This window comes from Gossypium raimondii, chromosome 11 (genome assembly GCF_025698545.1).
Source record: "Gossypium raimondii isolate GPD5lz chromosome 11, ASM2569854v1, whole genome shotgun sequence".
Taxonomy (NCBI): Eukaryota; Viridiplantae; Streptophyta; class Magnoliopsida; order Malvales; family Malvaceae; genus Gossypium; species Gossypium raimondii.
The window spans coordinates 17,504,370-17,521,182 of NC_068575.1; the positions used below are offsets into that span (position 1 = coordinate 17,504,370).

The following is a 16,813-nucleotide window of genomic DNA, read 5'->3' on the forward strand; positions in this document are numbered from 1 at the left end:
ATATTTTAACAAAATTAAAAAATAGGATTAAATGATTAATTAAACTTCAAAAAATAAAAAATCAATTAAACCCTCTATGTTAGTTTACTCATTACCATGTCAACATTTAACTACGTGCTAGAGATTTTAACAGAGAAATGAGTTCAAAGGGCTTAATTGGTATTAATCATGATTTAAAAGGTTTGCACTTTTCGATAAATAACATAATTAAATTTTTAATTATTCTAGGAGGGTTATTTGGGATTTTACCTAAAATTTTAATAGTTTTGTATGTTTTTTTAGTTTTTTGCCGTCTTAAAATTTTCAATTAAAAAATAGAAATTAATTGGCATTGACGTGGCGAGATACTATTCGTCGGTTCCAAAACTCATTTGACCATACTGTCACAACATTGCCGACCGTATTTTTTTTCTCCGTTATAAACAAAATACAAACAAATCCGTTCTCCCAAGCAGAAAAAAAAGGAAAACAAGGGAAAAAGAAAACCCTAGCTTTACCTTTTTGTTCTTTGTGAAACATCAAATCCCAGAGATGGATCTTTCATAGATTTCACCTCAGATCTCTTTCTCTTTGAAAAAGAAAATTGGGTTTACTTATTTATTTGGATCGGATTGGGTTGGTTTGGTTTTAGAAAAGAAGGAAGGCGATGTCAACCCCAGCAAGGAAGAGGCTGATGAGAGACTTCAAGAGGTTACAGCAGGATCCACCTGCTGGTATTAGTGGGGCTCCTCAAGATAATAATATCATGCTTTGGAACGCTGTTATTTTTGGGTATTTCTCAATTTTCCTCATTTCTTCCTCTTTTCGTTTCCTTTCGCTCTTTCGTTTAATTTTGGGGTTTTCGATATTTTTGCAGGCCTGACGATACTCCTTGGGATGGAGGTAATACTCTTGTTGTTTTCTCTTACTTGAATTTCTTGGATTTTTGGTTTTATTTATTATGCTGTTGATATATTCTTTGGGGATTTTGTCGAAGTTTCGAAATTTGAGCTGCTAATTATGTTATCTTTTTGGATTTTGGTGAAAGTTGATAAAATTGTATCATTTTGTTGTTCCAGTTCTTGCTAAATTTGTCATTTGTCCATGCAATGTGAAGCGTTATGTGGTTTTTGCATGCATGCTTTAATCAATTAGCAGTGATACATGATTCAAGCCCACATGATTTCTTTGATTTGGTGAAGACTGAGTGCGGCCAAATTTTTTCTCTCGGTTTTTTCATTGATGCACTTTTTTTGGTTTATGCCTCTTAGAGTTCTTATGTGCGTGCCTCTGTTGTGTTGTCCTTTGATGTTCATGAATCATGATTATTGTCAATTGACCATTGGTTTTGGCCATAATAGCAATTGCATTTTCGCTACTTTTCTTTGCCACTATTGCTGTTGAACATTTGTTTGATCAGTATAGTGCAAGGAATTGGCAACTCATGTTTAATGAATTGCCTTATTATTGGAAATTCGGGGGGGGGGGATTTTTTCTCCTTGTCATTGGAATTGTAACATGTCATCTTTGGAGTTCAAAAACTGTGGCATTTAAATGATAAGTTTTGTGCAAATTGTTTTGTTGCTATAACTTGGTGGTTTGATTGTAAGGAAATTATTGAGGGCTTGCTTGGGTATAATGAGGTAAGGGTAGCAAGATTAAGTGTTGAATTTATGGTGTTTGGTCCTTTGAGGGAGGTTTTCCCCTAAAAAAAACATGATTTCAGTTGCATTTTTTGTGAGCTTTGACGAGGTTGGCTGTAATCAATAAAATGGAAATTTAGTTGATAAAACCTTTACTCAATAGGCACTGGTTTCTTAGATTAGATGTCTTATTTTTTTATTGCCTGGTTATTCTTTCTATTTACCACAGTGAAATTTTTGTTTTCTTGTTTTTAGGATAATAATTTATTTTTATTTCTCAAGTAACATGAATGTTTCCTTGAAATTCTCAGGCACGTTCAAGTTGACTTTGCAGTTTACAGAGGATTATCCAAATAAGCCTCCAACTGTCCGTTTCGTCTCACGAATGTTTCATCCGAATAGTATGTATAAGATGTTCATTGATTTTATTTTTAGCTTTATGTGCAAAATGTTCCTTTTTTTTTGCTTCTTTTCCCATCAAATGATCGGTCATGTTTTGATCAGTCTATGCAGATGGGAGCATTTGTCTGGATATTTTACAAAATCAGTGGAGTCCTATATATGATGTTGCAGCTATACTCACCTCTATCCAGGTGCAGCATTCTCTGCCTATTTTGCATTTTTTATTTCCTCTATGAAGAAACTATGTTTTATCAATTGCTCCCTCTAAACCATGGTGTTCGCCCTTTGTTGAATTTCAAATTCTAACTTTACGAGTTACATGTGCCTTTACATAAGTAATTGCTCCCCATAGCGCATCTCTTTATTGCACAACTCATTCAATATGTGTCTGCTTTCGATGTTTATGTTTGGCCTATCAGTGTTTATGTCTAACAAAAAGGTAGGCACTTGACAAACATAAAAAAGTTATGAAGCCAGTGATTGGACTCCCTGAAAATCATTTATATCAAACTTTTATAAAACAAAGACATTTGAAAGGACTTGAGTAGTTGTGAGGATAATGCAATAATAAACTTCAAATAGAGGATGACGTGTGCGGTAGAGGTGCATGTTGCATAAGCAAGTGCAAGTCTATGTATTATGGCTCAGTGGTAGGCCAGTTTGCAGATGAGCAAGCTGTCATATCCCTCTTACCTTTAACTTTAGTCTATTTCTCCTTTTTAGTGGTCCTTTAGTTCTTGTCCATGAATAAAAGTTAATAAGTAGTCATTGTCAAATTTCTTGTCATAGGTATGCATGTCTCTTCTTTAGCAAATTACTTATGCAGGGTGGACAACTATTAAGGGATGGAGGGTGTCTCTTCGTAACGTGTGAAAATTAATTATATTTATAACGAAGTCAATAAACCAAAAGAGTGACTGATTTTAGTCTGTGTAGCCTTTTATGTGTTTCAAGTTTTTTTTTTCTCTATAACTAGATAATTGAGGGAGAAATCGTAGGAACTTTGGCCCAAGGTTTTATTCTAGTAACTCTCCATTTTCTAATCGATTGAAGTAAAATTCATATTGTTGAAAAAGGGGCCAATATGTTTTGCCTTCACATCGAGTGCACCGATACAGTTAAAAATGAGACAACTTTAGACAAGTGCTATTCTTTTAATAAAATAAAATCTAAGTTATATCTATAGAAGCTACTTTTCTAGAAGGAAGGTGAATATCTTAGAAACAAGAATTGAAGTAGTTTCAAATTATAGGAGCCCATCTTTGACTAAACATGGGAATAACATATTGTATTATGGCCCTTCTTAAAAATATATCAACTCCCTTCTACATTTCGCAATTCTCTCTCTATTTTTTTGTTTGTTATCTTTGGTCGATGAGTACCTCATGTATCCTTTGCATCTTCATTCACTTCTCATAACATAGGAAGATTTTCATGTAAGAGATCAATTTGTGTAAAGGAGGCAAGACGATGTCCCTTTTAAACCATTGTTCAACATTCTTTTCAGTATGAAGTTAGCATAAGTCTTCGGACATTTTGGTTAAAATTACTTGTGGTTTGATGTGCGCAATTATCAAGTTTAATCTTGTCTTCATGTAGTGAAGAGATCTTAAGATGTTTTCCTGTCCTCACAACTTCATCACGTGTTCAGTCTATGTATTACTGCATGCATTTGATACAAATTGCTTTGAAATTTGTGATTACAAGTTAATATTTTGATCAACATCAAGCAATCATCTTGAAAGTGGGCTCCAATCTGGACTTTTTCTTTTTAATTATCATTATCAAGTTAATTACCTTTGTTTGCATTGCTCAAAAGCCAAGGAAATGTCTATCCAAGATTCTTAATTAAAGCAGGCTAAACATGCTAACAACAATTATGTGCTTTTGCCAGTCTCTACTTTGTGATCCAAATCCGAACTCCCCAGCAAACTCGGAAGCTGCTCGAATGTTTAGTGAGAATAAGCGGGAGTACAACAGAAGAGTCCGTGAAATTGTGGAGCAGAGCTGGACTGCCGACTAAGTGCAGTGCTAGCAACTGTAACCTGGCGTCATTCTATGAAAAATGACATGCTGACGATGGTGCTGGTGCTGGTGCGGGTGTTGGTGAAGTCGAAATGCCGTTCTCTTAGCCTTGTGTTCTGGGAATTAAGTAATATAGTCTGCTTTAGTTTCGTTGATGATTTCTTTGAATGGGGTTTGATTTTCTGCCTCTTAAAACAGCTCTGGTTTTTTTACTTGTTTCTTGATGTTGAATACTATTCTTTCCTCGTCTTTTTATTCTGTATTGTGTGTCAGTGTCATCTGTATATGAATATCTTTTTTTCAAGTACTAATGTCGTAGGCAAAAAACAAGTACTGCTCTTACAGTCCAAAATTGGAGGAGCATTTCTTTGTAATAGAATTTGTAAGATTTTCAAACAATATGAATGGTTGCTTGCTTGGAACCCCTGTTTTGCTTGAATCCAGTTCCATTTGCTTCTTGTATATGCTCCACTTTCTAAAACTCCAAGCATTTATATAAAGGAGTTTTGAATTTGGATATTTTAGTTAGATCCGTCATTTTTACAGACTATAATCATGGAGCATCGGATTGAACTTAATTAATTAAAGTTTGTGTTTGAAGTTATTTTATTCGAGCCTGTTTTGTATTTTCGTTAAATATTGAATATGCCATGTCATTACCATAGGATTGTTAGGGGTAGTATACTATTGAAGTTGAAACGTGTTTTGAGAGGGATGACACTATGGCAGATATGATGACTTTAATAAGATCCAAAATCACTTTCGTAAAAGTTTAAAAATTTTGATCTTTTTGGTTTAGGTAAAACTTCTTGCTTAAGAACATGGAAAAACTGTCCATTGCATAGTAAATGGAGTTTTTGCGTATAAATATTTTACTAGAGGATTAATATAATTGATCGTAATAGGTAAATAGAGATTTATTATCATTAATAGAGTTTTAATAAAGATAATATATAATCCTTGTCGATTCATCATATTTTCTTAATTTCCATCAAATAGGCATCAAAGCTTATGTTAGAAATTGTTTTTAAAGCTATGATTGGATGCCCGGTGTTCAAGATGAGGTGCAGACTGAAAAATTGTTGTAGATAACACAAGCTTTGTGACAACTTTATAGAAAAAGTTTAAATGTTTAGATAGAAAAGTCTATGGACCACAACACTGCTAAATTATAATATGTCCATTAGAATTGGTTTGAATGAATTTAATGAACAACTTACAACTCGCTATTTTGTGGGTTTGGACAAAGTATTAGATATGAAATTAGAGGTGGTTCATGTATATATAGAAGATGCTTAATAGTATTTTTTTATAGGTTGAGTGTTGGGGATCGGCCATATAAACAACGAAATAGAAAAGGTAGTTACATGTATATATAGAAGATCCTTGTTTCTCTTAGTAGCCCTATTTTTTTTTTTTTTTTTCAACTTATAACATTTTGCGTTTATGTGACCCAACTTCTTGCAGTAGTTACATGTCTTGTCATGATTCCTCGACTTCGATCTTGAACTATATTTGTTCTGACCTGAATCCTTAGACTGTTGTCTACTTCTAGCAACCAAAATTGAGGCTTGACTTCCAAACTTGCTGCCGAACCTAACTTATTATCAGGTTTTTCCTTACTCAACAAGTTACCCTTCACATCCTCAAATGAGAGTTTATCTCTACCATAAATTAGGGTCTCCTTGAAAGTTTTATACAAAGGGGGAAAAGAGCACAATAATAGCATAACCTAATAATCTTTATCATCTATGTTAACCTCAACATTTTTCAGATCGTTCAAGAGAGTAACAAATTGACTGATGTGACCCTTAAGGTTCTCACATTCGTCCATATAGTATGTGTATAGGCGCTGTTTCAACACCAATCGATTTGCCAAAGACCTTGTTATATAAAGGGTTTCTAATTTTCTCCATAAGGCTGCTACTGTTTTCTCTGTAAGCACATTCTGCAACACATTGTTCATGAGACAAAAGTAAATTGTTGACAAAGCCTTCTCATCAAGCTCTTCCCATTGACTAGTCTAGATTTTCGGGCTTTTGCCTGGTAATGACCTTTTTTAGGCAGTTCTGAACTAGAATTATCATCATTCGAACTTACCATAAACTAAAATTTGCGATCCCATCGAACCTCTTGATGTCGAATCGCGTTGTTGCCATCCTAAACGAGTCGATTGCAGAATTCAAATCAAGCTCTGATATCAGTTTGTTGGGGATTGACCCGTATAAACAAAGAAATAGAAAAGGTAGAAAAGATCGAGCACAAATTTTACGTGGAAAAATTCTTTGAAGAGGATAAAAACCACAAGCAAAGGAGGCTTCGACTTTCACTAAATGAGTAAACAAACGAGAGTACAATATAGAGAAAATAAACCAAAACATACTAAATGTACAAATCCAAACCTCGAAAACAAAACCCTAACTCGGAAACAAAATTCTCTCCATAGTTACCATGAAAACTCTCACCAAAACTCATCTGCGACTACATCTTGTCACCCCTAAAAGAAAAACCTTGTAGTACTACATATTTAATTGCCTCTTAATTGGCCTATCAAAATAGGGATACAATGACCCCTTTAAATAGACTAAGATTAGAGGTCTAATCATACTAAAATATCTCTGGTATAATCGGAGTTCAACTAGGAAAAGATAGCAAAGTTTAACTAGGAGAAGAAACTCAATTTAACTAGGAAAATATCTATGTATATTATCCTGAAGATTTTTTCATGTAAAGCAAAATGGAAGCGAATATTAGTTTATTAATTATCTAAGATTTAACTAAGACTAAGCGGTATTATGTGGTTGGATCGTAATACGAAAAGATAACTTGTATTAGTATATAATCTAAACATGTCCTTAGTCTAATAGAAAATAAACAAACCGATTAATAGATTAATATATTGTCTACCAAGTTGAATTAGAGAGATGTTTTGTCTTGAGCATCGAGCAGATTCCCAGAAGATAGAGATATACATGTGATTGACTATACTAACAATACATCAAACAAGACCCAAGTAGAATAGATCTATATTCATTGATGGATTTATTCACTTGTGACATTTATAGTGTGGCATACCTTAATACTAAGTGGATGACGAACTATGTATGTGCAACTTGTATACTTTGATGTAAGTAAAATATTGAGTTCTAATAGATAAGGAATCGACAGCCAGTGTGTTGGGTATACGACTTTTGCAGTATGTAGTATCATTCAAAAATAGTGAAATTCATATCCCAACTAAAGAATAAGTGATATCCTCTCATTGACATTACATGATAGATGAAAAGTAAACATAACCACGAGTCATTTGTTTTTATGATAAATGATTTGATTTCTATTTGATAGTAGTTGACTTTTTATAAAAGAAAATGTAATGACTACCATGAGATAAAATATGATTATATAGGAGAACGAATTTATCCCAAAGCATTAACGATATCCTATAAAGTTAACACACTTATGGGAAGGTCATTGGATGAACACTTGTTAAGTAGCTTTCTTAATGATATATAATTAGGGAGAGTTCAATCACAATACTTTAGTGAAATGAATTGTGACTAAATAAATTTTATAATTAATAGTCAAAAACTGAAATTTAATTATAAATTATTTGAGCCCTAATTATATATTTTCAATCAATCCTTTTGCTAGTTTGTTGAAACCACAAATGAATTGAATGTAGAACCAAATGAATGGAAACAATGAAGTAACAGAAATAGTTCGTGCTCACAATTGAATGTGTTTTCTCGCTAAGTACAAAAATAACTTGAGAATTAATTTAAGATTTTTGAATTATTATTTAATTAATTATAATTAAATAATTAAAGTTCAAAATGAAATTAAATTAATTAGTCATTATGAGTATGTTGAATAAGGAAATTAAGTATATTTTCTTATAAATTCTTTTACGGTGAAGTTGTTATAACTTTAACGAAATTAGAATTGGGTTGAGAAAATTATTTAATTGAAAAATTAATTAAATTAATTGAATAAGTAATATTTATTATGAGAAATAGAAAATAAATATTAAGTTGAATTAAATTATAAAGTGCTTAGTCAAAAGTTCAAGAAGCATATATAATTGGATTCAATACATAAGAGACTTAACATGCCCTCATATAACATGTAAGGGGTGACAACCCTAGTAGAAAATGGTATGATGTGTCACTCATCCCTATCTCACTTAGAGTGGGATTGTATTTTCTATTTAAATAATATTATTTATCAATGGCTTGTTCAACCCAGATTCTTGTTATTCCCTCTATAAATAGAAAGCATTAGTTGACCTAAAAATACACTTCATACAATATTGGGATTTTATTTATTTTTTCCAAAAAGTAGTGAGAATTTATTAACCTAGAATAAATTTTATTTTCTAAGAATTACGATCTTTTAGCGGTTTTTATTGAGAGAAATTACTTTTCTACCGAAAGTAATTAATTCGTTTCTTTTCTTTTTTTGGTTCGTGTTACTTGAACCCACATTTGGCGCAATTTGTGGTACAAGGATAGCAAAAAGATTTTTTGGTCGAAAACCAAGATTGACTTGAGTCCATCTTGCACAAAGCACAGGTACTATTCAATTAGTGTTTATTGCTATAAATATCACAAACTGACTCAGTTTTGAATTTTTTTTTAAAATCTGTCGCTGTAAATTTAAAACTGTTTTCTTTACCGATTTTTCAACAATTGGTTCTTTGAATAAGGCCTATGGAGGAAGTACAATATAAACACAAAAAGTGACAAAAAAAAGTGAGGTTGCGGGTTGAAACGTAATGTAACACCTTAAACCCGGTCTAGACGCTATGGCCGAATTAGGGAGTGTAACAAAGGAGGTTTTGAAAATAGTGTTACTTTGATAAAACTTTCTACAGTTGTTCGATAGATCATTTAAGTTATAAAACCGTTATTCATTTTTAAAAATTTTATCGGAAGCATTATTTAATTATTTCATTTGCCAGGACACGATTTACAGCGAAAGTCTAGCAAAACCGTTATATTTTGGAAATCCAGTTCGTATTTTCAGAAAAACTTTTGTTTGCGTAAAACCGTCATTTTCATAAAACATTTTGACAAACCATGCAAATAAACAAGCAAACGAAATCAAAGCCAACAGTTAAAAACCATACAGTCCAGAGAGTCCCAAAAATTACAAACTCTCAATTAAATCCATAATTTTAAATAAAAGCCATAAATTACTAAGTATATTCAGTACTCGTTCGAGTGGTCACTACCGAGTCTCTGTTGCACCGATCCGCCTAAGTCTATGGATTACCTGAACATAGCAGACAAACAGATGTGAGTTTATGTAAACTCAGTGTGTAACCCAACAAAAATAAACATGCAAACATTCAAAAATCTTATATACAGTCAGAAACAGATTCGGACTCATATCCATTATAGATACAGATGATAGAATCAGATATACAGATCAGATATACAAAATCCTACCCCCATCCTCTACACACCAACTCCGACCATCCCATCACACCATGTGGGGTTAAAAACACCCACCCATCCCTACACACCATATTATGTCATTAGGACACATATCAGATAAGATGCAGCTAAGCTACCAGAATAGAGGTGAAGGTCTCCATACAAAACACTTCCTCAACATATACAATTTCCACCCCAAACATATTTACAGATTACAGATACAGAATATCATGCTTAACATGCTTGCATATAGATATCAAATATACATCTAACAGAATAATCAGACATGCATAACAATATCCTACTTAGAGCATACTATCAGAATAACAGATCACATTATCTAGGGTTTGGTTAGCCCTTACCAGCCCTACGATAGGCCCACAGCCGATCGGAACAACCTGTGTGACCCTAGGGAAAATTTTAGAATTATGAGCCCACATGCCCGTGTGGGCCCACACACCCAGATTGGCCTCACCCGTGTGGCCCACACGGCCTGGCCCAAAACTTATACGCCCAACTTGGCCTAGCCCGTGTGGCCCACACAGCCACACTCACACCACCATACGGCCGTGTCTTGTGCACCGCCATGCCATCGTCAAACACACGGTCGTGTTTCGTACACAGCCAACCACACGGCCAGACACATGCCCGTGTGGCGTCGACAGTAAGGTTTTTCGACTTTCGTTGAAGCTTGCTTTTTTGTATTTTGGGAATACACCTGGTTCAGTTTTGATGCGAAAACACTCCCGAGACCATCAACACCTAAAATTGACCAATAAATCACCGTATTAGCCGCTTAAACCGATACCAAACCAAACTACCATGAAATAGACAATCCTTTAAACCATAAAAACCCTTACCTTTGATTGAACAATGATGATTTTGTACAACTACAACACCGATTAGAAGCCTTCAGCCTCTTAATCTTCTCTTAAACACAAGACGAACTCCATTAATCAATGATTCCATAACTCGAAATAGTAACCACACTTACCACACTTACTAGAAAGGACAAAAAACAGCGAAGAACTAAAAAATAGAGATTAATTGACAAGATTTTGACAGAATTTCAGAAGTAAGGAAAAAAAAGAATTCTTCCAATCACAGAAAAAAAAGTCAAAAGAGATGAGGGAAATTTTGGGAAAAAAATAGAAACAAAATAAAATCTATTTTAAAATCCCACTAATATCCTAACTCCCCACTAATTCACATCCAACTACCCTAGAATCCCAACTCCACCGAAACACTGACACACAACCGAGCAAAAATAACATCCTCGCTAACGTATGGACTCAAACACAGGACCCCCAGCACACCAACTCCTTACCACTCGAACCAGCAGGCTCATTCTAATATGGATTAACAGAGAATTTTATATAAGCCCACTGAACAAGGTTAAGGCTTGGATAAAAAATAACAAAATTATCAAATGTGAGACTTGAACCCAAGACCTCATACACACACCCAAAACACTTAACCACTGAAGTAGATACATATTTGCATTAGATATTTACAGAAATAAGAATAAATAAGGCAGGGTGTTACATGTAATCCAACTTCAATAAGAAAAGGAATGGAACTCAAATTAGACGTTTTGGTTTTGGTTTTGGTGATGAAGTCATACTTCTTTTGCTTATCCTAAGAGAAGGGTAAACCTAATTAAACATGATAAAGAAGGCAAAGAACTATCTAATCCCATGTATGATGATTATAATGAAGACGATGATAACATAGACACTTACATGGTATAAGGGGAATCATTGATGTTCATGAAGGTAAGGGCAACGACCGACATAATAGACAATGAAGATTAGAGGAGGTGAATCATTTTCAGGACTCGTGTTTATGGTTCTAAAGTATGTGATGCCATTGTTGACAGTGAGAGTTCACAAAAATTATGTCTCCAACAATGTAGTTGCCATGTATTTGTGTTTCTAAAATATACGATTCCATTATAGATCGTTAGAGTTTAGAAAATTATATCTTTAAGAAGTAGCCATGTTAAAGTTACCTATGGGGAAACACCTTTGTCCATAAAAAGGAATTTGTGACACCCATGAAATCTCAATGTCTAAATCAATTATAGGTAGTAATGTAAATGATTAACAGTGTCTTATGTTGTACTGATGGATGCATGGCATATTCTTTTAGGCCAACCTTGGTTATTTGATCATGATATGTGGCATTTCACCTAAAAGAATACATATTCTTTCCATGGGGGGTAAAAGGTACATTTTCACCCTTTTAAGGAGATGTCTAGCTCTAAATCAACCAATTGAATAAATTTTTAATAGATAAAGAGTTGGGGGCAAAAGGAAAGTAGGTGGCAGTGGTGTTTGTTGTCATTTAGTATAGATGACTCAAAGAGTTTGAAGAAGGAACCTCGACCGTTGTTGCCCAACAAGTTAGTTAACTCCCAACAAGGTAAAGTAAGCTTATCCAAGAAGTTCTCGATGTAAAAAATGTGAGATCAATGAAGGGTAATGGCTATAAGTGGTTCCTAATAAGTTGGAAGAACTAGCTTGTGAAAGTATTTGGGTTGCACAAGATGGGTAGTGGAACCTAGTTAAAATATGTTGTTAGTCACTATACTATAACAAAATTTGGGATTTAATCCCTATACATAAAAAGGTTAATAATTAAACCCTACTTTTTTATTTAAAAGCCTCAATACGATCATTAAAATTGTAAGTATTTTCTGTCAAAAATTGTCAACTTGGAATTTTGATTAGATTGTCCTCATATGACATGCCATATGATTAACAAAAAATGTTAAATTGAGAAATTTTGATAAAAACTAGCCTTGAGGATGATGACTGGACTAGGATTTGTAAATTGAAAAAGTTGAAGGATTGAATTTTTAACGTTTAAAGTACAGGGCACAAATATCAAATTCTATACAATTACAAAGACTAATAGTACATTTTGACCAATAAAACTATTGGATATGGTGCCCTAAGTGTAGTATTTTCATCTGTACACTTGTAATTTTTTCAAACAGATTGCTTAATAAAATTATTCATGAATTACATAAATATCTTATGTATACTGTCCTCATGATTTTTGCATGTAAAACAAAATAGAAGCAAATATTAGCTCACTGGTTGTCTAGTGTTTAACTAATACTAAGTGATATACGTGATCAGATGGTAATAAGGAAAGATAGCTTATATTAGTAGACGAACCTAAACATGTCCTTAGTCTAATCAGAAATTAGAAAATGGATTGAAAGACTGATATGTCATTTATCAAGTCCAATTGGGGAGATGCCTAGTATTGAGTTCGAAACGGATGATTCCTAGAAGATATAGACATAAATGTGACTGGTTGGATTGACAGTACATCAGACTAGACCTAAAAGATATAGATCCTGAATCCGTTTATGGATTTATTCACTTGTGACGTTGAAAGTGTGGCATACCTTAATCCTGATTGGATGATGGACTATGTATACGTGACTCGTATACTTTGATGTAAGTAAAAGCTTGAGTTCAAATAGATAAGGAACCGAAAGCTAGTGCGTTGGGTATACGACTTCTTCAGTATGTAGCGTCATTCAAAATAGTGGAATTCATATCATATGACTTGGGTAAATAATATCCTCTCATTGGCATCACATGATAAATGAAAAGTAAATGTGGCCATTGGTCGTTCGTCTTTGTGATGAATGACTTGATTACTATTTGATAGTAATTGACTTTTCATGAAGGAAGATGTAATGGTTGCCATGAAATAAAATAGGATCATATTGGGAAAGTGGATTTATCTTAAAGATATTAAGGATATCCTATGAGGGTAACACACTTATGAGAAGGTCATTAGATGAGCACTGATTGAGTAGCTTTCGTAATGGTATGTCATTTGGGAGAGCTTAGTCATGATATTATAGTGAAATGACTTCATTACTAAATAACTTTATAATTAATAGGTAAAAAGTTAAAACCTGATTATAAATTATTTGAGCCCTAATCATATATGTACAATCAGTCCCTCCGCTAGCTCTTTAAAATGAAATGCATGTTGAATGAAATGAACAGAAATGATAAAGTTAGAAAAAGAAGAAGAAACATTCGAAATGAATGTTATTTTCTCACTAAGTATGGAAATGACCTAAGAATAATTTATAGTTTTTGAATTATTTTTAAATTAATTAATTAAAGTTGAAAAATTGAATTAAATTAATTGGTCATTGTGAATTCATTGAATGTAGAAAATTAAATATATCTTCTCATAGATTCTTTTACGGTAAAGTTGTCATGATTTTAACGGAATAAGAACTGGGTTGGGAAAATTATTTAATTGAGAAATCTTTTTATTTATTGAAATTTATAAATAATGTCTATTTTAAGAAATAGAAAAACATGAATTGGGTTGGATTAAATTATAAAGTGTTGGACTAAAAGTCTTGAAAGCACATATAATTGGACCCAATATAGGAGAGACCCGAATCTCCATCATAATACATATGAGGGGAAGCACACCATATTAGTCAATATCTCTCCTAGTTCAATTAGGAAGTTGTTTTTCTATTAAATAGACTTCTACTAATTCAACAAGGGTTTTTCTTATAAATATATGACATGGATAGGGCTAAAGAGAAAATAAGTTTTACACAACTTCTTTAAGATATTGTTATTATACCCAAAAATAGTGAGAATTTATTTTCTAAGAATAAATTTTATTTTTCGGAATAACAATTCTACCGGTTTCTATTAAAGAGAGAGTTTTGCTTTCCCATTGAAAGTAAATGAAATATTTTTGGATTTGTGTTTGATTCGAATTCGTTCGAGCCCAAAATCGAAGCAGTTTGTGGTATGATAATAGCAGAGAAAACTCTTTGGTTGAAATCTAGGAATGACAAAGATTCATCTAGCCAAAAACACAGGAGCGATTTCAGTAAAGTGTTTATTACTATAAATATCACAAATTGGCTCGGTATTCAAAATTTTAATTTTCCACTATACAAGAAAACTATTTTCGAACTGGATTTTTTTTTCCAAAAATTGGTATCAAAGCCAAGTTGTGCTATGTTTATAATATAAATTGATACCAAATTTTTTCCCTCTTCTTCATGTGTGATTAATTTTAATTAGATATTACATTTTGTAATTGTATGCATGTTTAGGGAATGCATACGAATGAATGTATGTTATTATTTGATTATTATGTATGATAAAATAAAATTTTCAAAATTGTTATTCCTAAAAAATTAAATGTAATTTTATCAATTTCTTCAGTATGTATAAATTAGATCGTGGACTATCATCTCCATGCATGGTTTAATTTTATTAGTTTAGAGTAAATTATGGGAGCCGAAAACGGACATAGGACTTATGTAACCTATATTTTTTGATGGGACCTGGAGAATCGAGACACATCCTGGCTGACCGAGACGACGCAAACTTGATCCAACCAAATCTGTAGTAGAACAAAAGTGGTCCAGCAACAGAAGGCTAGTAGTGGTCTGATAGTGATGTTTGACGACAAGGGTCAACGGCAGTGGTTGGCTGTAGTTTAACGGTGGCTGACAGAGACAACGATACGAAAATGGCGACGAAAAGACATCAATGATGGAAACGTGAACCAATATCGCAACAGAAGCCTGTGGCAACAAAATAGAAGACCCAAAGTATGCTTTGGGGTGAATTTTATAATTTTTATTTATTTTTTCTTTTTTATAAGATGGAATCATGGAAACTTTGACTAGTCAGAGTCTTTTAAATTTTATGCTTTTATATGTGATAGCATGATGATATTTATTTGACTTTGAATGTATGTTCATGCATGTATGATAAAAATGCCATATAATTTTGGGAAAGAATGCCACATGTACTTGTCATTCACGCTTGAAACCGAACATTAAAAACCTTGCATGCTTTTAAAAGATTAAGAGGGAGAAAGTCCCTAAACAAGATTTATGACCTCCATTCTTGGTCTCTTATGATGGCTCGAGATTTAACAACCCCAAGATAGGATTTTCATGTGGAACTCACTAAGGAGATTTCCTAAAAGTAAGAAGAATTATCTTATAATTGTATGATAGTTGGCTGACCTTGTTGTAGGTATTACCATGCGATATATCAAGAAGTTTTTATTCAAAGAGAAGAACTAGTTACAATATGTTACTTAGTGAGATTGTCCCAAGATGACTATTTTGTGATGCATGATGTGATAGGTGTTGAGTTGATAGTTATACACTCAAGATGTTTTAGTTAAGTAACTTCTAAAGAAGTTATGCTTAAGTTATAAAAATGGCCAAACATTAAACGATTATTAGTACGTGTGAATGCCTAAGGAATTAGGTTAATGTAATAATTGGATGGAAATCCATGTTTTTACTAGTTGTTTAAGATTGCCCCAAGGTGACTTGAATCAATGGGTGTAGGAATTATCACTGCAATGACTTACAAATGTTTTCAAGGTTTAATGTAAGATGAATGCATCATCTTAATGCATATTATAATGTTGAGAAAACTTTTTCAAATATTTGCTTAATATAAAGATATTAATGGATGAATGCTTTATTTTCAATTTGAAAATGATACTTACTCCCTTATTAAATATACTCACTAAAAATAAACTGAACATAAGTAACTATAATGGATAGAAAAGGAACATGATGATTGTTCTAAGCTGTGAGAAACTAAAAATAGTTCTTGATAATAAGTTCCCTCCGGTGACTCAAGTTGAGGCTAGAAAATGCTAGGAGGAGTCTTATGAGATAGCTCGTTTTTATATGATGGCAAGCGTGACCAACACTCTTTATAAGCAACTAGAGAGATGTAAGACTGCTAAAGTGATTCTAGACAAACTAGAAGACATGTTTAGAGGCCAAGCTACCTTGGCTCGACAGTCGATTATTACTAGTTTGATGAATACCTAAAAAAATCCTGACACTTTGGTCATAGACCATATGGTTACTCTTATTAGATACTTTGCCAAGGCTATGGATAATGAGGCTAATCTGGACCAGAACTTTAAAATTGATATGGTGTTTAAAAGCTTGTCTAAGGATTTTGCAAGCTTTCAGGCCGCATATAACCTTGGGAACAAGAACTTGATGCTTTCACAACTCATGAAGGAATTACAATCTTATGAGTTGATGTTGAATGGTGGTTAGTCGGTCTAAAGAGAAAAAACAAACTTAGCGGTTTCTTCTTCCTTAAAAGGGAAGGGAAAATACACTAAGAAATGCAAAGGTAAGTTTTCTAGGCTACCACAAATGAAAAGAAAGAGAACCAAGAAGCCTAAAGACTTATCTAAGTCTAAATGCTTCTTCTACAACAAGAAAGAGAACTTTAAGGCAATCTGCAAAAAGTGGAAGGA

The 16,813-nt window shown here is 33.1% G+C and overlaps 1 protein-coding gene across 1 annotated transcript; it reads left to right on the forward strand.

Moving 5' to 3' along the window:
• The first annotated feature begins 434 nt into the window (after positions 1-434).
• LOC105804415 (ubiquitin-conjugating enzyme E2 2) lies at positions 435-4,471 on the forward strand. Its single transcript, XM_012637025.2, has 5 exons — positions 435-771; positions 857-882; positions 1,934-2,023; positions 2,127-2,215; positions 3,919-4,471. The coding sequence occupies exons 1-5, from the start codon at positions 647-649 to the stop codon at positions 4,045-4,047; spliced, it is 459 nt and encodes a 152-aa protein (XP_012492479.1). The 5' UTR covers positions 435-646; the 3' UTR covers positions 4,048-4,471.
• The last annotated feature ends 12,342 nt before the right edge of the window (positions 4,472-16,813 follow it).